General features: G+C 35.3%; 1 protein-coding gene across 1 annotated transcript in view; it reads left to right on the plus strand.

The window, feature by feature from the left end:
- The first annotated feature begins 1664 nt into the window (after positions 1-1664).
- The window catches only part of LOC134541863 (uncharacterized), a 65603-nt gene continuing 41263 nt past the window's right edge, over positions 1665-26004 (plus strand). The window contains exon 1 of the mRNA XM_063385563.1: positions 1665-1673. Coding sequence (XP_063241633.1) covers positions 1665-1673 — 9 coding nt within the window. The remainder of the gene's footprint in view (positions 1674-26004) is intronic.

Below are 26004 nucleotides of genomic sequence, written 5' to 3' on the forward strand. Positions count from 1 at the left end.
CCATTGCAGCTATTCACGAATGCGCTCTGTCTGAAAGACTGACATTCGTACCAACTTGGCCACTCAGAGAACATCCAGTACCAGTTAGGTGTTTGTATTTTAAGAATAATAATTATAGGCAATGAGACCTTTTGGAATGGTTGGTTGGAATTTTGGGGTTCCCATTTTTGTGTAGTATATCTAAAGAATGCAATCAGGTGTTTTAGTATCTGATTTTGTAGTATTTATTTTTTCAAACTAAACTCAGAACATTTTTGTTTGAAAGTTGAACACAATAAATACAATTATCAATAAATATGTTAAAAATATTTCCTAAAAAGCACCAGTCCTTCCGCAATGAAATCATTCTTAATGTGTGTGTGACCTTACCTGCGGTGTCCGGGGAACCTGCGCCGCTACCTGGGACCTGGACCCTCCCTCGAGTGTTGTTCCGTCGCGGAACCTGCGTGCCGAGGTGAACGCCCTCTGAATGGAAGTGTTTCCAAAGCCCGGCCCCCGCGAGCCGGCCTGCGGTTGTTTTGTTGGCCACTGCGTCTCCACGCGCACAAAGCCAGACTTGTGTTCTGTGAAGACCTGGGGCACGTAGGGGGGGGGGGGGTCACCGCTGCCCCCTGGCCAACAAAAACACCTAAATTGGCGGCGGAAAGCAACGTAGTGTAAAAATTCTTTTCCGCGCGAAGACGAAAACAAGTTTCCCTGAAACGACACAAATTTCGGTTGAAATTATTTGCCACGTTGGTTTCAGTGTTCAGCAGCTACAATCTATTTTTTTTTTTGCCATTATGACATAGTCTTCGAATACCACGCCATTGTTAATGTTGTGTACATTACGGTTATCTAACGCTGATATCACCAGGCAAAAGGGGCATGGCGTCTGTCATCTCCCGAGCCCGGCTCTGAGGACTAGCCTCACACACCACACTGTAATTTTGTTTTGTAAATGAAACAAAAATATTCATTTAAGATTACAGATGCGTTGAAAATTTGTTAATTTGTATGCAAACAACTGTATCACTACAAAATAGTATTCGCAATAATACTGGGTTCAGACTCTTACCCGAGTATTTAACGCTTTGTATTGCCCCAGCTCATACAATAACTAAAGTTATTTGTAAACCGTGCCTTGAATAGCTTTCCATTATTAACTGTGCTCATTAATAAGCATAATAAAACAAAATAAAGGCCGATTGTTGAATATTAAATTATCTTTTCCGTTGTTAAAAAAAATAATGCTTGAATGAATCATCAATTAAAATATAAAATTATTCACCAATTTTCGTAACAAATACTCAGTATTATACCGAAAAAACATATTTCACGCATGCAAAAATAACCATAGCCATGTGTTGTACAAAGCTACAATATCTTTCTTGTAGTATTATAAACTATGTTTTGGTAAGTAACTGGTTTTCAAAGGAAACTTTTGTAAAAGTTCAGAATATTTTTTTTCCTGTGCACCTTCCTACGAGCTGTGTCTGACGAAAATCTCTTGTCCCAGATGGAGACTGAGTAAAGCACCTCGGTAGAGGTTTGGGAAGCATTAAGAATAGCGAGGGAGGGATATTCTTCCCAAAAGGAGGTTGGCGTGGAAAAAACGTCTCTGTCTCAGAAAAACAAGCATGTTTACGAAACTTGGCCAATACTCTGCAAGGGCCGTAGGGGCAATGGGTAAGGTAAGAAAAGCTGATATCATGACAGTTTTCAAAGTGCTGTCCACCATGAGTCATAGCGCAGCATACACGCTTAAAGCAAGTGCCTCAGAGCAAAGAGTTTTCCTGTGTTCAAAATAAAGATACATTTTTCCCTCCGCGATCTCCAGCACCGCGGCCAACAGTTTTAAGGGGCCTCCCTAGTAAAAATGTTTAGCGCGGTGGGCCACTGGCCACGTGCTACTGCCAGTGGTTGGGCGGGGCGATATACCTGAGCCTGTCGCCTGCGCCGGGGTGGAGGGGAGAGAGGGCGTTTCAGCGAGGGGGGCGGAAAAATGGGAGGGTTGTCATTGTGTGGAGTCATTTACTACTTATACCTGCGTTATCTGCGAACAAGATCGTGGCAAGAAAGGTGACTGCTTTTCCCTTTCGCTACATTCAACCAAAAGATAATGTTCTCATATTGCCTTGCTTGCTTCCTGACAGTGTTTATTAACTTGAAACATTAAATTAGTGTTGCGATCCAGTCCATATCCATGAAATGCAAACAATCGTCAATTCTGTTTAAAACATGTATTTTTATTTTAATTAACGTTCTACATAATTAAGAGATTTACATACATTACAAAAAATGCTGTCACCAACAATCGATGTGTTAGCTTGTGTTTTCAGGGGGGAAAAAATGCAAAAATTATATCATTAAAAAAATTTCCAACATTATACTTTCGAACTGACATTTGTGTGATGAATGGTTTTGCACGAACAGTTATGCTTTCATTCATAAAAGTATTCCGCACCGCGACGAGAAATCACGTCCTACTAATAATTTAGTAATAAAACTGGGAATAAAATGATGAAAATAATATTAATTATTTTTAATCTTAGACACAAATCAACTTTTTAAATCGCAATAACGACAAATAAATTTTTAACTTACTTCCTGAATAAAAAGTGCATGTCAAACTTACTTTTAAATTCTGTAAAGAAAAAAAATGTCAGGAACAAACAAGTGTTCCCACCAACGACACATCGTCAACTTTGTATTCTAGGGTTCACTTCGTATTTAGTTACACTAAATATTACTGCATATTATTATTTTCTGGCTCTTATTACACGTTTAGCATTTTATTTTATTTTTGCATATTTTTTTAATGACTTTAACGTTGCATAATATGATGAATAAGTATACACGAATGAACTGGAATCACGTTTCGAGTTACATACAGACTGTTCACTACGAGCAGTGTAAATTTCTTAGCTGTTGCAACAGCGGCCTACAGGTGGATTCAGACTGCAGGCTTAGTCAGTCACGCTGAATCCACCTGAGTTCAGATTTTATCGAAGACAAGTGCGGGTGGTATGGAAGAACTCAGTGTGCACTGACTGTTGTGCTCAAGGTGTCAGTGAAGTGTATAGCTGGAATCACGGGCGAAAATTTGTAGGATTCCCATGAGGCCCACGGGATAACGTGAAGATTTTGCAAATGCAAGCGGGGCCCCCTCAGACGGACTTTTTTATTTCAGGAAGGTTCGGGCCGCCCTGAGATTCTCCCCTCCTCCCGGAATCTACGCATGCAGCTGGAATTAATTCTTAGCCAAGTACGTCATTTGGTGCTGTATTTAGGCTGTCAAAGAAGATACAAAATATGGCTGCTTTGATAATTGACGATAACTCCTTTTTATTGTGGAATAGTACTTACCCATCTACAAATAGATCCCTAAATATACCACCACTACTGTTGGGGATTTTCTATACAAACTATCAAAATAATTTTGGTTTCGTCACTGTCACTAGCTATTATTGTATCATACGAAAACATGTATGTTTTGTGTATTAATTTACGGTATTCATCTCTGTCAAAAAAATTTATTTTTCGATAATAGAGTGTAAGCAAGGTAGAATACAATGGCTAATTTTAAAATAAAAATGGAATAAAGTATTTTTTGCTTGCAGTAGTTCAAATTTTTGAATTAATTTAGTTGTTTGTTTAAAAAACCCTTCTAAAATCAAAGAAACTACCTACTTCCTTAATAGATAAATAGTGCTTTAAGATCACACGCTTTCATAAATATTTAAACGCCAACATTTAAAATGTAGATTTCACATAATGATAAAATCTTATCTATTTTCATGGTCACGCCTAATGGAAATAATACAAAACAATTCGTCATATATGTTTTTTATGCTTTTTATAACTACTCTACACATGAGCAAATTTCAGTATACATAAAACTGAGGAACTCTGCATTACATTTTTAATCTGTGTACGACACTAACAGAAATTGAAGCATAAAACAACATTTTAATTTTTTAATTAATAAGTATTTCATCAACGTGAGCTTTGCTTTCATCTCAATGAAGCCACTCTACATAGAGGAAGTGCACATGTATTCAGTCTTAACATTAGACCCTCCGGATCACAGAGTAAACGAATTAATGGAATTCATAACATTACGCAGGGTTTTATGACAAATTTTCCCTTCTACTCAATCGCAACATCTCACTTAGCGCGTAAAATGGTTTCAGTAAACATAACATAAAAAATATTCCCCCCATGTACAGTAGAGGAAACTAAAATGTTTGGAACACTGTAAACTAATTGTATTGTCATTTCTGTAGTCGCTCGAAGTGGCAAACTATGTATCTTTGTTCAATAAAACGAAATATTAAAACAAACAAACAATAACATTACGTTCAGACAATTCGTTACGTGAAGTGAATGTAATAAAATACACAAGACAGTTACACACACCATTACCAAAACACAATCCCATAAAAATCAAAATATTACATGTCGACTTAAAATTATTATTATTCACCATGATAATTTCTTGCGGGTAGCCAGTAACAAAGGGACACAATTTTTATTCATTTAATTAACTTTGACAAAACTTGTAAAACCTGGCATGAGCAAAGTAAGCTGATTTACAATTTTATTTTGCGTCAAAATATTAAACATCAACTAGTAATGAATTAAGAGTATGCTTCGCTTGGTAGAACACCGAATATAGTCATCTCCAGGTATTAAACTGAATTTTGAAAGAGGGACTCAAGTTTCTGAAGAAGTTGTTAACTTTCCTGATGATCAATCGACAGTTCGTAAACGGTCTCATCGTCGGGATGTCGAGCTTGGGACCTTTTTCCTCACCATAGTCCCGTGATTCGCACAGCTATCCCAACCTATACAAATAGCCGAGTGATACTACTCCCGTTGCTTCTATCATGGAGCTCGCCCGCAGTCGTACTTCCCTATCCAGCCTGCGTAATACACGCGTCCTACCTGCTAGCCGCCAAGAACGCGTCCATTTGTGAAAAAGCCTCACCCGCCAACAATACTAACTCATTAATTATAATATGCAAAACATAAAAACATTACATATGCGATAAAACAAAATTTGCTGCTGTCATAAGCCGAAGAAAAAGAATCAATTTGAAATATAACATAGACAGATAAATCTAAAATGGAGTTATCGATAGTAATGTTTTAATAAACAGAATAATATATGTCGTATTACACTAAATACGTGTTCTTACTGACAACCGAATTTAAAAATAAATTAAATTACTTTTTTTTCTTTTTAAAACATAACCGCATAGAAGAAACAATACTTTTGATACAATTTTTTGCATAACTATACGACAGGACTAAAAGTACATTGTACGTAATAAGTATTTGCTTATAGGAATTAATGCTGCAGAATATACGAATAGATTCAAATGCATAGAATTTAATATATTGTCAAATTTATTTGGAAATATGCATGTAACAAAAGATTGAATTTGAAATGAATTATCTGTTTTTAACTACAAATATAATTTTATCATATCTCACTTTCATTCAAACTTAAGAGTGTCATTTTCAACAACAAAATAGCCACAACTACACTTAAAAATATTTTAACTTGATACTTATATTGTATAACTTTTGATGAAATTAAATGTTAAGAGGTTCATTTAAGTTTGTAAGGAAACATAAATACAACGTTCAAAATAAATAACAAAAATTTTGTGTAGTTAGGAGCTCCGCGTCATGCAAATAAAGGAAAGTTAAACTTTTCAGTATACGGCTGCAATAATTATAGAGGAAAATGTTATTTATTCTTTACTTTTAATTCCCGTTTGGAGAAAATAAATCGAAAAGTACTATACCGAAAGTATAAAGTTGAAGTTCAATATCGCTTGTCAAGTAAGTTCAAGAACAAAATTAAAAAAAAAAGAAAATTTGTTTTCTTGAATCTACTTTTTTCAGAAAAGTATACATACATACAATATTATTATATTATAAAAATAAAAATTTTTAGTCCTTAAGTATAAATTACTGAAATATTTTTTTAGTTAATTAATTTTTTCATGCGAAGAAATATTTAATTGTTAAAATCACGAGAACATAATTTATTACGTTTATGTATTCTAAAGCTTATGTTAAAGATCGACTATATGCTATTCAATTTGCCCAAGAATTTTACTGCAATAGGAGAGCATTGCAAAAACACAATTTAACTAATAGGTATTATCACAATAAGTTATGTTCATAAACTATATTAATGGGAAACAAATATTTATCATTTAATTATATGCAACTATTTTCCTTTGAGGTAAAAATTGAGGTATATTTAATGTAATAAGTAAATCCTCTCATAAAATTTACTGAAACTAATATTCTTCATTGTCCGTCATATTATGATTCCAAACAGTTTAAATCAACTGAAACATGAAATAAAATAGTAAGAGTAGTATAGGAATGGGGCTTCTGGCACAGGCTTCAGGCTGTGGTGCCTGTGGTGACACCCGCCATCTTGGATTGTGACGTCACGGCGGCCATCTTGGATGACCTTGACCTTGACCTTTGACCTTGACCTTTAATTTGATCCTCAAAAATCGCCAAAATCCGCCAAAATTGGGCAAAATTTGCCCAAAATTCCTCAAAATTCGCCAAAATTTCCATTTTTGTGAAAAAAAATTCCGCCAAAAAATCTCAAAAAATTCCACAAATTAAAAATTTCTCTTTTCGAGGGAAAAATTTCCCGTTTCGAGGGAAAAATTCCCGTTTTTAGTCCTTAAAAATCCCAGCGGCTGAAAATTCCTAAAACTGGCTTAAGCATCCTTAACTCAAGCCTCAGTTAAGCCATTTATAGGATTATGACGTCACCGTTGCATTTTCCGTTACGCCCGCCATCTTTAACTTTTTTATTTATTATTCGATTTTAATGAAATTTTTTTAAAAATTATAAAAAAATTAAATTAATAAAATTTTAATATATTTTTTTTTAAAAATTGTACTTTTTAGACACGGAGTTCAGAGTCCTCGGTTCGAACCCGACGAGGGCAAAAAAAATTAAAAATGGCGACCGATCCTTCCTCACAGTGGCTGCAGGCAGACTGACTCCCAACACTTTTTTTTTTCAAAGCATATATAACGTCACCTAGTATGACGTCATGTCCGCCATCTTGTCTTCATTGCTGGAGACCACCATCTTGTTTTCATCGGCGAGAGTGCGCTGATGCCATGTTAGTTTAATTCGCACCCGCCAGAGTGCAGTAATCATTTATTATTGCTGTGACACCCACCATCTTGAAATTTGGACGCCATCTTGGAATTTTGTAATTATTTAGTTAGAAATTCGGGAAAAATTCCAAAATTCATTAAATAAATCACTCATTAATTTACATATTGATTCGATCGATTCCTGTCCTTGGTTTGATACCCGATCGATGCAATAATGTTTAATTTTATGTAAAAAAAATAATAATTTCAATAAACCACGTTCAACATTATTAAAGAGACTTTAAATCATCTACTACCATCATCCTATCAGACATCAAGACCACCATATTGTAAATTCGTAATTTTAATGCTAGAGATTCGGATAAAGTTCAAAATTCATTAAATAAATTTGTAATCTAAATGATGATTGATTAGATCGACTTAGGTCCTTGGTTCGATCCCTGGCCGATACAAAACAACTTTAATTTAAAAAAATACTAAAAAAGTGTTAGGTTTGAGAAAATAAAAACACCACAAGTTCTTTTAAAAAAATTTTATTACATAAATTCAATACACTACTACAAGTACAAAAAAAAAAACACTGACAAATTACTAAAGCCTTTTGGATTCCTCGATTCAAACAGTCTTCTTATTGTACGGACTAAGCCTTTTACATGACTTTAAATGTCTATCCGATCCGGTCATCAACGCAGCCAGAGACGGACTGAAGTTCATATCACTTATATAGTCTCATTAGCCGGTACAACACATGACTCAAATCAATAACCATGTTCATTATACGTCTCGGAGCATTTTTTATAATGACGATGTAAGCTATCGAGACGTGAAATTAGTTTATTGCACTTATTGCACTGAAATTGTATTCTTTGAACATTATAAGAACAACCGCTTCTTTCATGTCTGCGAGCATTTGAGGTGATAGTAAATGATACACCACAGTATTTGCACTGATGCGAAGTACGCTCTTCATTTATTGAAGTATTCAATGCTGATGAAACTTCAGCTAATGGTGGAACAGTACATATCGAAGTCTCCTCCAGTGTTGTCAGAGACGTTGCCAACGGGATCTGCTCCAACATCGTCGGCGCCGACGTCATGGTTCCCGTAGTCGATGGTACATCCTCCATCGAGTACGACGTTAAAGTCGGCAAAGATGCCATCGAAGTCTCAAGAACAAGCAATTACACGTCTTATGCACCAGAAGAAACAAACTAGATGATCCGTACACCGTCGACGTCAGTAACAAAACTGAGCGTCCTGCTGTCTAGGACTCGCTTATATACATGCACCGTATGGAATAATACGATAGTCAAACCAAGAACATTTTACTAAAATACTAGAGTCAAAACAACATTAAAAAAATAGAAGCACCATCAAAAAAAAAGGAAGCACACTTGGAAGCACCTTCAAAAAAGGAAAAAAAAAAAAAATTGGAAGCACCATCAAAAAAAAAGGAAGCACACTTGGAAGCACCTTCAAAAAAGGAAAAAAAATTGGAAGCACCGACTACGAAAAGGCAGCACATTTGGCAGCACCGACAACGAAAAGGCAGCACATTTGGAAGCACCGACTACGAAAAGGCAGCACATTTGGAAGCACCGACAACGAAAAGGCAGCACATTTGGAAGCACCGACAACGAAAAGGCAGCACATTTGGAAGCACCATCATCGAAAAGGCAGCACATTTGGAAGCACCGACAACGAAAAGGCAGCACATTTGGAAGCACCGACAACGAAAAGGCAGCACATTTGGAAGCACCATCATCGAAAAGGCAGCACATTTGGAAGCTCCATCAACAAAAAAAAAAAGGGCAACAAGGAAGCACAAGTTACGAGATCTAAGTCTTAGAAATCAGAATACAAGAAATAAAAACATTAAATTCTTATAATTTAAATTGATTATTTTATTGCTTTACATTATACAAATGCAAGTAAAACAAGCCATTATTGTATGTAGCCAGCATTCCTCAGTTCCTTGAGTATGAAGGATATTTCTTTGATGCACGAATAGTTTCCTGCACAAAGCGAACCATGTAGAAGTCTTAGCCGGTCAACCAATATGTTTGGATCTTTCCATGATGTGTAATCAATCTCTTCTACCACCATCTTCCTTGCACCTTTATAAATATTATGATCTCTGGTGTCTTCCATTTTACCACCAACCTCAGGGTAACTTTCATGTTTGAGACGGTGATCATCACAAGCTTGATCAGATTTATTTAATATATCACGTCGTTTCCACCGTTTCGGTCTCAGGACACCGCCACATTCTTCGATCTTGGCAGCTTTAGGTGCTTCATCATAGTCTATGTCTTTGTCATCAGCCTCAGAGTCACTGTAACAATCACCGTAGAAGGAATCGTCTTCACCCAATTTTCCGTAATATTTCGATGTTGATGATGTTGAAGCGTCTTCATCGTCTTCATGCTTCCTTTTTAGGAGTCCATCATTTTTACAAAGTAGGAAAGATCTACTTGAATTCGGCTGGAATATATTCTCACTTTTCACGTTAAGGATTCTTCCATTGTCTTCATTCTTCCGTAAATCATCAACCTCCTTCAATTTAAGTTCTTTGTCGAGATCGGAAGAGCCAAGAAAATTATTGTGGTAATACAGATCACTCTTCCTTAGGATGGTAGATTCATCGTTGTCCTCTAGCTTGTACGCAGGCTTGGCGCTACAAGTTCTTCCATGTCTTTTTAGGCTCTCTTTCCGCGTAAACGACTTGCTACATCGAACACAACTTATCATATTGCGCAGTGGATTTTTAACACAGTCATTCTTCTCGTGTTGTCTTTTATTCTTTCTCAAGATAAAATCTTTACTGCAAAACTTACACCTATGTTCTTTCGATACAGCGTCAGATCCCAAATCAGAATTCATATTAGTTACTGAGACTAATGCCATATACCAATTGAGTGTTTTAAATTAGATTCAATACTTAAATAGAAATTTTTTCATATTTCATCAGCGAGAATTAATATATCTCATGCAAAAGTACTTTATGCATGTAGTTCTGCTTTTCAACAACAGATGTCGCCACATGTTGCTTGCAGGTAAATAATATTTAGTTATTTTATGCGGGATGCGGGATGCTCACTAACGATCGCAAAAGAAGGATGGCTTCGCTAGACTCCAAGGAAAAGGAAGTTCGTCTTGCATGTTGGTGCTCCACAGATGTCTCATGGCATAATATTAATTTGACTGAGTAATGATATGTGTTAATTCCACCTTATAATAATATTACAAGTTTTGATTTAGTAGCAGAAATTATCGAATTAAATGTAACTCCAAATAAAATGACATGTCTCATTAGACAAAAAAAAAAATCCATGCAGAGAGCGGTTTCTCAGAATAGTCAGAAACACTTGAAGAAACCACAGGAATGATTGCAAGAACACGAGAAAACCATCTAAATATTGACAAAAATATTCAGGAGCACACGGAGATAACCACCATAATATTGACAAGAATAATCGGAAGCACACGGAGAAAACCGCCACAAGTTTTCTTTGTTATCATAAAATTACAGAAAAAAATCAAAAATAAAAAAAAACACAACAAATTCAAAAACTGATTATGCTAGCTTGTGAACTTCTCATTGTTGAGCAAAGATAGAGTTCTAGTCCAAGCCAGAATCAGTTTTTGAATTTGTTGTGTTTTTTTTTATTTTTGATTTTTTTCTGTAATTTTATGATAACAAAGAAAACTTGTGGCGGTTTTCTCCGTGTGCTTCCGATTATTCTTGTCAATATTATGGTGGTTATCTCCGTGTGCTCCTGAATATACTTGTCAATATTTAGATGGTTTTCTCGTGTTCTTGCAATCATTCCTGTGGTTTCTTCAAGTGTTTCTGACTATTCTGAGAAACCGCTCTCTGCATGGATTTTTTTTTTTTGTCTAATGAGACATGTCATTTTATTTGGAGTTACATTTAATTCGATAATTTCTGCTACTAAATCAAAACTTGTAATATTTTTATAAGGTGGAATTAACACATATCATTACTCAGTCAAATTAATATTATGCCATGAGACATCTGTGGAGCACCAACATGCAAGACGAACTTCCTTTTCCTTGGAGTCTAGCGAAGCCATCCTTCTTTTGCGATCGTTAGTGAGCATCCCGCATCCCGCATAAAATAACTAAATATTATTTACCTGCAAGCAACATGTGGCGACATCTGTTGTTGAAAAGCAGAACTACATGCATAAAGTACTATTGCAGGAGATATATTAATTCTCGCTGATGAAATATGAAAAAATTTCTATTTAAGTATTGAATCTAATTTAAAACACTCAATTGGTATCTGGCATTAGTCTCAGTAACTAATATGAATTCTGATTTGGGATCTGACGCTGTATCGAAAGAACATAGGTGTAAGTTTTGCAGTAAAGATTTTATCTTGAGAAAGAATAAAAGACAACACGAGAAGAATGACTGTGTTAAAAATCCACTGCGCAATATGATAAGTTGTGTTCGATGTAGCAAGTCGTTTACGCGGAGAGAGAGCCTAAAAAGACATGGAAGAACTTGTAGCGCCAAGCCTGCGTACAAGCTAGAGGACAACGATGAATCTACCATCCTAAGGAAGAGTGATCTGCATTACCACAATAATTTTCTTGGCTCTTCCGATCTCGACAAAGAACTTAAATTGAAGGAGGTTGATGATTTACGGAAGAATGAAGACAATGGAAGAATCCTTAACGTGAAAAGTGAGAATATATTCCAGCCGAATTCAAGTAGATCTTTCCTACTTTGTAAAAATGATGGACTCCTAAAAAGGAAGCATGAAGACGATGAAGACGCTTCAACATCATCAACATCGAAATATTACGGAAAATTGGGTGAAGACGATTCCTTCTACTGTGATTGTTACAGTGACTCTGATGCTGATGACAAAGACATAGATTATGATGAAGCACCTAAAGCTGCCAAGATCGAAGAATGTGGCGGTGTCCTGAGACCGAAACGGTGGAAACGACGTGATATATTAAATAAATCTGATCAAGCTTGTGATGATCACCGTCTCAAACATGAAAGTTACCCTGAGGTTGGTGGTAAAATGGAAGACACCAGAGATCATAATATTTATAAAGGTGCAAGGAAGATGGTGGTAGAAGAGATTGATTACACATCATGGAAAGATCCAAACATATTGGTTGACCGGCTAAGACTTCTACATGGTTCGCTTTGTGCAGGAAAATATTCGTGCATCAAAGAAATATCCTTCATACTCAAGGAACTGAGGAATGCTGGCTACATACAATAATGGCTTGTTTTACTTGCATTTGTATAATGTAAAGCAATAAAATAATCAATTTAAATTATAAGAATTTAATGTTTTTATTTCTTGTATTCTGATTTCTAAGACTTAGATCTCGTAACTTGTGCTTCCTTGTTGCCTTTTTTTTTTTTTGTTGATGGAGCTTCCAAATGTGCTGCCTTTTCGATGATGGTGCTTCCAAATGTGCTGCCTTTTCGTTGTCGGTGCTTCCAAATGTGCTGCTTTTTCGTTGTCGGTGCTTCCAAATGTGCTGCCTTTTCGATGATGGTGCTTCCAAATGTGCTGCCTTTTCGTTGTCGGTGCTTCCAAATGTGCTGCCTTTTCGTTGTCGGTGCTTCCAAATGTGCTGCCTTTTCGTAGTCGGTGCTTCCAAATGTGCTGCCTTTTCGTTGTCGGTGCTTCCAAATGTGCTGCCTTTTCGTTGTCGGAGCTTCCAAATGTGCTGCCTTTTCGTAGGCGGTGCTTCCAAATGTGCTGCCTTTTCGTAGTCGGTGCTTCCAAATGTGCTGCCTTTGCGTTGTCGGTGCTTCCAACTGTGCTGCCTTTTCGTTGTCGGTGCTTCCAAATGTGCTGCCTTTTCGTTGTCGGTGCTGCCAAATGTGCTGCCTTTTCGTTGTCGGTGCTGCCAAATGTGCTGCCTTTTCGTTGTCGGTGCTGCCAAATGTGCTGCCTTTTCGTTGTCGGTGCTTCCAAATGTGCTGCCTTTTCGTAGTCGGTGCTTCCAAATGTGCTGCCTTTTCGTTGTCGGTGCTTCCAAATGTGCTGCCTTTTCGTTGTCGGTGCTTCCAAATGTGCTGCCTTTTCGTAGGCGGTGCTTCCAAATGTGCTGCTTTTTCGTAGTCGGTGCTTCCAAATGTGCTGCCTTTGCGTTGTCGGTGCTTCCAAATGTGCTGCCTTTTCGTTGTCGGTGCTGCCAAATGTGCTGCCTTTTCGTAGTCGGTGCTTCCAATTTTTTTTTCCTTTTTTGAAGGTGCTTCCAAGTGTGCTTCCTTTTTTTTTGATGGTGCTTCCAATTTTTTTTTTTTTTTCCTTTTTTGAAGGTGCTTCCAAGTGTGCTTCCTTTTTTTTTGATGGTGCTTCTATTTTTTTAATGTTGTTTTGACTCTAGTATTTTAGTAAAATGTTCTTGGTTTGACTATCGTATTATTCCATACGGTGCATGTATATAAGCGAGTCCTAGACAGCAGGACGCTCAGTTTTGTTACTGACGTCGACGGTGTACGGATCATCTAGTTTGTTTCTTCTGGTGCATAAGACGTGTAATTGCTTGTTCTTGAGACTTCGATGGCATCTTTGCCGACTTTAACGTCGTACTCGATGGAGGATGTACCATCGACTACGGGAACCATGACGTCGGCGCCGACGATGTTGGAGCAGATCCCGTTGGCAACGTCTCTGACAACACTGGAGGAGACTTCGATATGTACTGTTCCACCATTAGCTGAAGTTTCATCAGCATTGAATACTTCAATAAATGAAGAGCGTACTTCGCATCAGTGCAAATACTGTGGTGTATCATTTACTATCACCTCAAATGCTCGCAGACATGAAAGAAGCGGTTGTTCTTATAATGTTCAAAGAATACAATTTCAGTGCAATAAGTGCAATAAACTAATTTCACGTCTCGATAGCTTACATCGTCATTATAAAAAATGCTCCGAGACGTATAATGAACATGGTTATTGATTTGAGTCATGTGTTGTACCGGCTAATGAGACTATATAAGTGATATGAACTTCAGTCCGTCTCTGGCTGCGTTGATGACCGGATCGGATAGACATTTAAAGTCATGTAAAAGGCTTAGTCCGTACAATAAGAAGACTGTTTGAATCGAGGAATCCAAAAGGCTTTAGTAATTTGTCAGTGTTTTTTTTTTGTACTTGTAGTAGTGTATTGAATTTATGTAATAAAATTTTTTTAAAAGAACTTGTGGTGTTTTTATTTTCTCAAACCTAACACTTTTTTAGTATTTTTTTAAATTAAAGTTGTTTTGTATCGGCCAGGGATCGAACCAAGGACCTAAGTCGATCTAATCAATCATCATTTAGATTACAAATTTATTTAATGAATTTTGAACTTTATCCGAATCTCTAGCATTAAAATTACGAATTTACAATATGGTGGTCTTGATGTCTGATAGGATGATGGTAGTAGATGATTTAAAGTCTCTTTAATAATGTTGAACGTGGTTTATTGAAATTATTTTTTTTTTTACATAAAATTAAACATTATTGCATCGATCGGGTATCAAACCAAGGACAGGAATCGATCGAATCAATATGTAAATTAATGAGTGATTTATTTAATGAATTTTGGAATTTTTCCCGAATTTCTAGCTAAATAATTACAAAATTCCAAGATGGCGTCCAAATTTCAAGATGGTGGGTGTCACAGCAATAATAAATGATTACTGCACTCTGGCGGGTACGAATTAAACTAACATGGCATCAGCGCACTCTCGCCGATGAAAACAAGATGGTGGTCTCCAGCAATGAAGACAAGATGGCGGACATGTCGTCATACTAGGTGACGTTATATATGCTTTGAAAAAAAAAAGTGTTGGGAGTCAGTCTGCCTGCAGCCACTGTGAGGAAGGATCGGTCGCCATTTTTAATTTTTTTTGCCCTCGTCGGGTTCGAACCGAGGACTCTGAACTCCGTGTCTAAAAAGTACAATTTTTAAAAAAAAATATATTAAAATTTTATTAATTTAATTTTTTTATAATTTTTAAAAAAATTTCATTAAAATCGAATAATAAATAAAAAAGTTAAAGATGGCGGGCGTAACGGAAAATGCAACGGTGACGTCATAATCCTATAAATGGCTTAACTGAGGCTTGAGTTAAGGATGCTTAAGCCAGTTTTAGGAATTTTCAGCCGCTGGGATTTTTAAGGACTAAAAACGGGAATTTTTCCCTCGAAACGGGAAATTTTTCCCTCGAAAAGAGAAATTTTTAATTTGTGGAATTTTTTGAGATTTTTTGGCGGAATTTTTTTTCACAAAAATGGAAATTTTGGCGAATTTTGAGGAATTTTGGGCAAATTTTGCCCAATTTTGGCGGATTTTGGCGATTTTTGAGGATCAAATTAAAGGTCAAGGTCAAAGGTCAAGGTCAAGGTCATCCAAGATGGCCGCCGTGACGTCACAATCCAAGATGGCGGGTGTCACCACAGGCACCACAGCCTGAAGCCTGTGCCAGAAGCCCCATTCCTATACTACTAGTAAGGTTAACCGTGAGGTGTGGAAGTAATTAGAGATTACTTTGTAAAATGTTTTAAAAATTTCTCATGAAATATTGTGATTATTATGTTCGTACATAATGTAAAAAAAAATTCAATACATGAAATTCAACACATACTTTGTATTGCAAGTTATTAAACATATATTTTAAAAACACATGTGCGTATCTAAGTCGAATTGTTATGTAATACATGATGAACATTACCGATACAACTTCCCTTACAAATAACTTTCACCCAAAGGTAAGGCCGCGGACAAATTAGGTATACACACTGGTCGCACGAGGAGCTGAAATAAGTAATATAAGAAAGCCGGCCGGAGTAATTCTTTTCAAGCCAAAGCTAAAAGTAATGGATGTTGTTTGTCTAAAGCAGGCAGTGAAATGACATACAAGTTTACAGAATAGCCATATAAGATCTTTGACGCTTCTTATCCCGTCAGTGGACTGTACGCGAAGAACCAACTGCATCATGGCCCGCCGCCAGTTTTATACTTACGTATGAATACACTTGTAAACGTTGGTTTGTATACTTATGTATGTTGCCGACATCGATACGTATTCTTTGGCAGCTCGATGTGGATTCATTCGAACACGTTTGCGCTAAACATGACATATTTTTACATGAGAGTGACATCGCGCACTGAAAAAAGTTACAGGTCTGTAACGCAACAGTGATACAAATATTACATAGTTCGAACATTTTCTGGAGCACGACATTCACTTTGGGTAATGCTAAGCTACTTGATAGGTACCCTTTACCCGCTTTAAAAGTGATAACTTAAAAAAAAAAGTGTACATGAAAGCAGACTCAGCCATATGTTTATTGCTGTTGTATTTGTCATAAACCTACCCTACGTTCAATACGGCCTGTAAGTAGAACCATGTTTTTTTTTACTTGTGTACAAGCTGTGGTTGTAAAGCGAATTTATATTCTTTGTTAACTAACGTCTATCATAACATATTTAGAATAAGGCTACCTTAATTTTTTTTCTAGATTGCTATATTGATATATATATAAGTATTACTTAAACGGAAATATCTGGTAATAAAAATAAATGAAAAAAAGCATGAAAGGTTAAGGATTATTTTTTTTCAACAACAAATAATTTATGGTTTAACTGCTTTGTGTACTATATAAAAACAGAACAAGCTTTCAAAATTTCAAAATTTCTTTGATTATCCGTTATAGTTATGTTTGGTTTTAACTCATAAATATTTAAGTTGATTGCCAACGTCACGAATGTACAATAATTTATTTCACACCGCTCCGGGTTGCAGGTAAAGTAACAGGCGTGCAATTTGATCAGAAACGCGTTCTACTTATTCAGGCCCTTTAATTTGGCGTGACGGACCATGTGCCAAATATGTAACAATTATAAGTAGGTGAAGTATAAAAAAATAAAGAACTTGAATGCAAAATAATGCATATAACAAAAATAATTTGCAAGGTTCTTTCGTGGATGTTGTAATGTGTGGGCAATATTTACTTAATTTTGGTTTTTGGATAAATTAATTGTGGTTTAAATTTTTTTAATAATTTTGTATAATTGCTGTAAAAAATTTATTTCCTGCCCTTATTAATTAATTGAGCTGTAGAAATAAGTTTATCTGAAAATTTACGTCATCTTTATTAAATATTGCCACTAATTATACTTTTTAACTTCAAAATGGTTTTTGAATTTTGTAATTAATAACGTACCATCCATAACTACATATGTGAGCGATCGGTCACTGACCTCATCTTCAATCCTCCTCGTGATTCCTGCGCCAGGAGGAACATTTACATAATTCTGACTAGCTTATTTAATATAGAACTTCCCTAGTTTTTATTTTTTTATATATCATCCCATGAACATTTTTAAAACAGTGCAGGCAATCAGATATCTATCTAACCATAAAGCATAGCAAAATGACATTTAGTTTTCAAAATACGATTTTTCTTTTAATTTAAAATACATTTTATATAAAACCTACATTTTTAAGTATCAAAACTTTTGTAAATAGTTAACCATTTGGTTAATACCAGTATAAAATTTTTCCCCGGCATTGTAAGATGTGTAAAATTATTTTGGAAAACTAAAATAATTTTAAAAAATATTGGGTGGTATAATAATTGTTTCTTGAATTTTTATTAAAAATAAAAGGAAAAACAATGAAGTGTATTTTCATGTTAAAAATTAAATATAAATTTTGTCGAATTAGCTAGCGAGACTGTAAAGTCACCAATAAATAGTTTGTAGGACAACTTTCAATGTGTTGATTGATTAGTTTCAAAACTTTATTTCGTAATACATGATCTAGTATGGTAAGCTTTAGGATATTTGTAGTTTAAACAAAAGCAATGTTTTAGAGATACACGAATATAGTCACAGAGTAAGTCGAGCACATGGTACTGTGGCGAGGCACACTAAAAGCAATTCTGAGAATTTCTTTCGGTCAGGGGATTATCTTTTACCGGTGCCGGTTGTGGGTTGTCTCCCTCTCACGCACGCACACACAGGTAGCCTGCCTCCCCTCCGGCCACGTGTTCCTCCACCCGGCTACCTGAGCTGTGTGGCCTGCGAGCTGGCTTCGCCGAGCGGCAGCACGAGACGGTGGAAAACTTTCAGGATTTGCGGAAATTGTGGAAAAGATATCTCGGAATTCAAAGCGATGACTATATGTTTTAAATACATGAATTTCTTTAGAAAAAAATTATCTTTTTTTCTAGACTTGCACTTTTTTTCTGTCATTCTCCTAAGCAGTATAAAATGGCCCCAAAGTTGGACAAGTTGGTGATTTTTTATTTCATATTTTGATAGAAAAAAACAAAAATGTGAAATTATACAGACAATTCGTGTATTATCTTCTCGTGGGTGAAAAATTTTCAGATTCGTAGTGTCGATTAATAAAGTCCCATCATTATTTTAAAAACATAGTGTTCCGCTAACTTCTGATGCTACTAGGGAGGCCCCTTAAGAGTGGTATATACCCCTTTTTAAAACCAGTTATACATGCGTCCACTACTAGCCTATTTTCTCGAGAATTATGATAGCTACAGCTTCCAGATTATTAATCTGACGAGAAAAGTAATGCAGTTTTTCCAATATAGTTTTATATTTTGGAAATCGTGACGCAAAATATATTTAAAAAAATGGTAAAAACAAGCAATTCGTTGACGAATTTCTAGTTATTCGATGAGAAAAATGAAAATTTGAATCTATATTGGAAAAGATTATATTTTTCTGAACAAAATGGTATATTAAAAGTATAAGGTCACAGCATTAAATATCTGTGTATTTGGTTAGGAAAACTGGCTAATTTGGCATTTTCAGTGTCTGCCTTGTGCTGCTCGACGTGAAAGTTGACGCCAAGCTCCGGGAAGACGAGCAGGGTGGGGATGACACTGACACGCCTCAACGTCGCCCGCTGTAGGGGAAGTGCTGATCTGTACGGTGATAAACCTCCCTCCTCCCTTCAACCTCCTCCCACTACACAGCAACACCGTTTCTCTGAAGGATTCATAGTCCAGGCATTTTATGAGAAAAAGGGGTCGATTTACGGACAAATTGCAAGAAAAGGTTTTATTATATCAAAATTTGCAGAAAAATTTGTAGAATAACATATCCAAAATCCACCGAAATCCATTTTATTTTGGTAACGTTTTTCCGGGATTTGTCCCGGAAAAATGCGGAATAAATTAATAACTGGAAAACGGTGCGTTCTACGAAGAAAGGTAGAAACACTAAAATTAAAGAGAGCCAAATTTACCATAACATATAAAAAATTTACAAAAATACACTAATAACTACTATTTTGTTTTCTGGAATTCGTCACGGAAAAACCTAAAATATTGAAATAAATGGAAAATAGCGCATTTTACAGCAAAATGTTTCAGGACAAAGTTAAAGTACACAACGATTTTCATAATATATTACAAATTAACAAAAATCAACACAAAATAGGTTTTTGGTTTTCCAGAAAATTTCCTGGGAAAAAAAAGGACAAATCGAAAACGTATCGTACGTCAAAGAAAGTCGTGACTAAAATTAAAGACTTTTTTTGTATTAAATATAATTTAATTTCACCAAAATCTGCTCATATATATAAATGTATATATTTTTATATGTATAGTTTTTTTTGTGACTCGTCCTGGAAAATCTTTAAAAATTCAATAAAACGAAAACGGAACATCGTATTGAAAAAGTTTCGGTGGGACAAACAGAAGCACACAAGATTTCCTATACCAGATCCTAAATTCACTGAAATCTGGTAAATAGATTTTATTTTGTGATCGGCCACGGAAAAAGTATTGAATATGTAGGCAAAATAACAGAAAGCATTGTATCCCATGTCAAATTGTCAGATCCGAACTATATTCATTTTCCATAATATATATTTAAAGTCACTTAAATTATATTCCTTTTTTCAGTTAGTGATGTGTTAAAACGTTTTTGAAATCTACCAAAATTATATTCCAGAAAACAAAATCAGACTCATTTCAACTGCTTATCGTTTGAAAGAAAAATTCGACACGTCCATTCTCACAAAACATACCATACAATTAAATTTACACAAGATTTCCAGTGACCTGTATCGAGAAGAAATAGAAAAATATACACACATTGGGATGCACTCTAACACACAATACTGAATAAACATGCATTAGGTAACATACATAAGTACTTTGATTTAAAATACAGGTTACCTAAACAAACACTAACGTGATTTTATATTTCTATTAATGTTAACAAACTGATCCAACAATTCGGAAAATAACCTACATATAAGCTCGAAATGTTATTTAACAGAATCATCCTGTTTAAGAGTGGTATATACATACCCCTTTTTAAAACCAGTTATACATGCGTCCACTACTAGCCTATTTTCTCGAGAATTATGATAGCTACAGCTTCCAGAGTATTAATCTGACGAGAAAAGTAATGCAGTTTTTCCAATAAAGTTTTATATTTTGGAAATCGTGACGCAAAATATATTTTAAAAAATGGTAAAAACAAGCAATTCGTTGACGAATTTCTAGTTATTCGATGAGAAAAATGAAAATGTGTATCTATATTGGAAAAGATTATATTTTTCTGAACAAAATGGTATATTAAAAGGTCACAGCATTAAATATCTGTGTATTTGGTTAGGAAAACTGGCTAATTTGCATGGATATGTAGGAACACCCTACCTTAAAAGCCGTCACAGTAATTGCAGTCTTCGGGAGGTAATTCACGGTTTTTACAGGTTGATCCATGACAGTTTCCACAAGCCGAAGAACATGAGATGCCGTGTTTCCTAGAACTGCAGTTGGATGCACCGCAACCATCTTCCTTGCAAGTGCACCTGATTACCTTAAAAAGGCATTCCGGAACTGTTGGCTTGTCTGTCGAAATTGGCAAGAGAAGGTAGCCACATTTTCTCCATCCCCATTCTTCTGGATTCATCTTAATTCCCTTCCATTCTTGTATCTGATAGAAAACCCTTAAGAAATGGAAACGAGCTGAAGCACTAGTTGGAGGTAATTGTTCTGGTTGTACACATTTGGAACTAGTAGCTGCATTCTCACTAAACACTTTATAACTTTATTTCGCTCGTTCAAAAGAAACATATCTTTACGGAGTGATAGATGCATTTCTCCTGTGAATTCAACTACGGGTAATGCATTACCTCTTGTTCTTCTCATATGTGCTGTGTCTTTAGTACTGTGAGTTTTCCCATATCCATCAAATACAGTAGTTGCTAATCCATAATTTTTCAAGATGAAACTCACGTACAGCTGAGCGATCTCGTTGTATGTTGCAGTATGGGGCCAAGGTAACTGATGAAGTAAATATCCTCCGTCAATGACATATTTAATTTAATTTAAATATATTTTATTGTTTGCAGAGTTATAACACATGGATACATAAAATCACTCAGTACAAGGGAATGGGAATTCAATCGTATAAATAGTAACTACATATACCAGCCAGGACAATAGTACACAAATTTTAAGCACAATTTGATAAAGGTCAATTATATAATGCAATTTTTTGCCCATAATTTAATTCACGATTTATTTTGAAGTACAGTGCACGATTTCCGTTTTTTTTTTTTTTTTTTTTTTTGCTTTCGATAACTTTTTACCGGGACATTTCCTGAAAAACAAAAAAAAACCAATTAAATGTTGATATGTGTTAAATTCTCATATATTATGATAAACATTGTTTACTTTATCTTTTTCCTAAACCATTATGCTGTAAAGTGCACAATTTGCGATTTATTTCATTTTTAATATTTTTTCCGGGACTAATCCCGGAAAACGAAGCAGAATTTATAAGCTGATTTTCTTTAACTTTGGATATGTTATGAAAAAGTTAATCTTCTTTAATTTTTGCCTCTACAGGTTTTGTCGTCACATGCACAGTTTTTGAGTTATTATTTTATTTCGTGTTTTTTCCGGGACAAAACCCGGAAAAAAGTTACCAAAAGAAAGTGGATTTCGGTGGATTTTGGATATGTTATTCTACGAATTTTTCTGCGAATTTTGATGTAAAAAAAACTTTTCTTGCAATTTGTCCATGTTTTTTTCATATCATTCCTGGACTATCATGGGACAGACGATTTCCTTGGCGAGTAGCTTGAAAAGAATCTTCACTCGGTAGCAAACTACATTGTAAAAGATTTTTAAGTCTGCTGATTCGTTCAATGGTTCGTTAATGCTGTTTGTGAGCTTTCGCATAATATACAAAAGACGCAATTATCTGTTAGTCGGTACGCATGGAAAAAAAGCAAGACAAATTAATCGGTAAGTTAGGGCGACTTTATTTAAGTGCGAAACGCAAGAAAAGAAGACCAACGGATCTGATTGAGTACCAGAAACAAAGGTAAGATATAGCGATACCGATATTAATTTTTCTTTTATCAATGTAAAAGAACACCGGAGAATTCCAAAACCGGCTAAAAACTATTTTAAGAAACATATTTTACAACTTAGTTTGTACAATGCATTTAATTTTTAAGAAAAATCCGAAGAGTTGAAGAATATGGTGCAGTTCAAGAGGAAGTCAACAGCACAATAACTGATCCCCAAACAGCTAACTTGACGGCTCATTTTTCTTTACCAGGATCAAGCAACGCAGGGAATGAAAATATGGTTCTGAATCCTGATGAGGAGTAAGTAGCCAGTGTTTTATACTACACAAACTGCGAACTGTATTTAACGATAACATTTAGAATTAGCATTTTATTACGTTCAGAGTCTAATGAAAGGCTTAAATTTTTCATATAAATAATTTTCAGTTCAGTAATTGAACTTCTATGGATTTGTTCTTGGAAAAAAATATATATAGGCCTAGTGTTACGGACAGATTAAAGAAAAGTTAGATACTCGGTATTGCTGTTGTATGCAAGTCATAGGAAGTTATTATGGCTTGACGACCATACATACGTCATCGATTATCAATTTCAATTAGTAATTTTAAAAAGTGAACTAATAGGGCATTTATTCAGTCCAAGAAAAGTCCATGTGATGTGAAAAATACTAGTGCTATTATAAAACAAGCCGAAAGATAATTAAATAAATCAGTATGGGTGAAGTTATGAGGGTGGGGGAATAATTGCGAGAATGGAAGGCAAGCTATTGATAACTCACTGTGTTCGGTTCCAAAAGACAGTTTCTTCATCCCCCACCTCATTTCCCTTGTTTGAGCGTGTCTCAGTTTACAAATGCGTTCGACTATCAACAAATTATTGTGTTACTTGTGGTAGCCGCTTGGCTGGAAAAACGCCAGGAATCCTTACTGCTGTATGTTGTAATATTCAAGTGCGTCATTGGGTGATTGTCCATGTTTCCTTATAAAAAATATTGAGTGCGAAAAATTTTCGCCTCGTAGGCTTTCTAGTAAAGGACGATATACAAAATGGCTCTCCTGCAAACAAAACATTCAGTTAATATATGATGACATAAATTATTATTGTTCCACGTAGGCATTTCTTGTTTTTGAATGTTACTTGTTTGTATGCAAGTTTGTACGTGCATGCATGTGTATGCCCGTATCTCGTGCTGTACCTACATTCTGGAATTAGACTTGTCATATTAGTGTACAATAAAACTCTCTTACATCATATCCCACATTTACTGATTAGTTTGCGAACAGTGGTAGAGTTTATAGGCAGGATTATATAATTAACTGAATATTTCACTACCTTTAAAGAGTAATTCATCAACATTTTGAGCGGAACACACAACTATAAAATTGTACTCAAATATGAGATCCAAAATAGGAAATTTCGTTACTTTTGGAATTTTGATACTCGACATGTCACAAATATATTTTGTTTTAATCTTTGCAGGACAGTCACCAAATCGTACGCCAAACTTCAGCCACCAATCCAACTGCTGGAAACGGAAGCCGGTGTTTTTCATTGGTCCATGGATGTGTCTGACACCATCATCATAGAAAACATCAACATCGTTGAAAACTTAATAAAATGGCGTATGAAATGAGCAGTGTTCAACAGGAAAGAAAGGTATTTAGAACAAAAATTTATCGCTGATTTAGAATTTTTGTAATAAAACGTTTGAACCTATTTGAAGCCAACAACAACCTGCTAGAACCTAGTAAGAGCCATAATATACTCTCATGACATACTTAATGTTCCAGCAGTACAACATGGCAGGCAGTCCGAAGAAATAGTCATCAAACAGCTAGAAGACCAGGAAAAAATTAATATAAGTAAAGCTGGTCTTTTTATTGACCAAGAACACACATTTCTTGCCGCAACACCCGATGGCCTTGTTGGTGAAGGTCGTCTCGTAGAAATAAAGTGTCCTGCTTCGGCATATGGAATGGACATAAATGAAGCCATGCGAGAAGGCAAAATAAAGTATTTGAAATATTCTGAAGAAATTCCTACTGTCATTTCATTTAAAAAAAGATCCTGAATATTTCTACCAAGTCAAGGGTCAACTTCACATAACCAGAAGGGATATTTGCTTGTTTGGCATCTGGACTTCGAGCCAAAAGAAATTAAAAGTACCTATTGGAAATTTTCAGAGACGACACATTCTGGAAAGAAAAAAATGGAGCCAAAACTCGTTTTATTTTACACACAATGCGTTCTTCCGGAATTAGTTGATCCTAGACACACAAGAAATATGGAAATTCGGGATCCGCCGCACATAACAGAGGCTATCAGAAGTCATAAGATAAAATGCATGCGAAAACGAAGATCGTCCAAAACAAAACCGAATATTACACCCTGATTACATTAAACGTGAACATTTTTCAAGCTTTTGCAGAACTTTCAAGAAAATGTTGGTCTTGGATAATCATTCAAACTAATTTTTATAGTGACCTGTTTGATTTATCAATCTAAGTCGCCTGCTCACTTTGCTTCATAAACTATCACCTTTCATACTGGAAATTATTCTTGCTCATTGTTTCTAGAACGTTTAACCATGCCAAGCATTTTCATGAACCTTCATTTTTAGTATGCCAGCACCTACGTGTGCATAAGAAAGTATAGCCCGTGTGGTCACGTTCAGTGGCTACCTAGAGAATCATTACCGTAATTATTTTGGATATGTAAAAAAATAAAATGTCTTACCTATAATGTAAATTTTAAAGCTGAGTTAAGCTTTCCAGAATGGTTAAATGCTCAAGTGAGCAATGGTGCTTTAAAATTATAGAAGACATTGCTTGTTTAGGTGAATAAATACTGAGGTGTTCGTAACTGTTACTTAGTTTGAAGGAAATTAATTCATTTGGTAGCCAATTGAGAAATTTTGTAAAATTTTTAAATGAGAAACAAGAGAATTTCATAAAAAGAGTGTTCGGTATGCATAAACTTCTTGTCTGGTAAGTCCTAACAAAAAGGAGAAACGAAATAAATGTATAATAGCGACCATAAAAATATTTTGCTTCAGTGGTAAGCTGAATTAAATTCTGTGTTTTGTTGTTTTAAAAGTGTGTGTGCATTAAATCAAATAGTATAAATGCCTGTCTAGTTAAAAATATAAAGCTTATGTACATTTTTTGTGCGTCACAGGTAAAAACCAATTTGTGTGTAATTCTACTAAACTTGTTTAAATAATCTGTTGTCGTTTACTGTATCGGATTTGTAAAATTATTTCTATTTAAGCATTTGTTTCTCTTAAATACCTCTCTAAAGGCCATCTACATACTTTTAAGATTGTTGGACTTTTCTGCAAACTGTTTTGAAAAAGTTTTTTGTGATGTAAAAATATTTGTGTTTAAAATGTCTATTATACCGTACAGTTTTTTTTAAATTTGTCTTTCTTGGAAGTAACTCGTGCCCACGTTGGTTTAATTTATAGTGCTCTTTTTAAATT

This window comes from Bacillus rossius (assembly GCF_032445375.1).
Source record: "Bacillus rossius redtenbacheri isolate Brsri chromosome 4 unlocalized genomic scaffold, Brsri_v3 Brsri_v3_scf4_2, whole genome shotgun sequence".
Lineage (NCBI taxonomy): Eukaryota > Metazoa > Arthropoda > Insecta > Phasmatodea > Bacillidae > Bacillus > Bacillus rossius.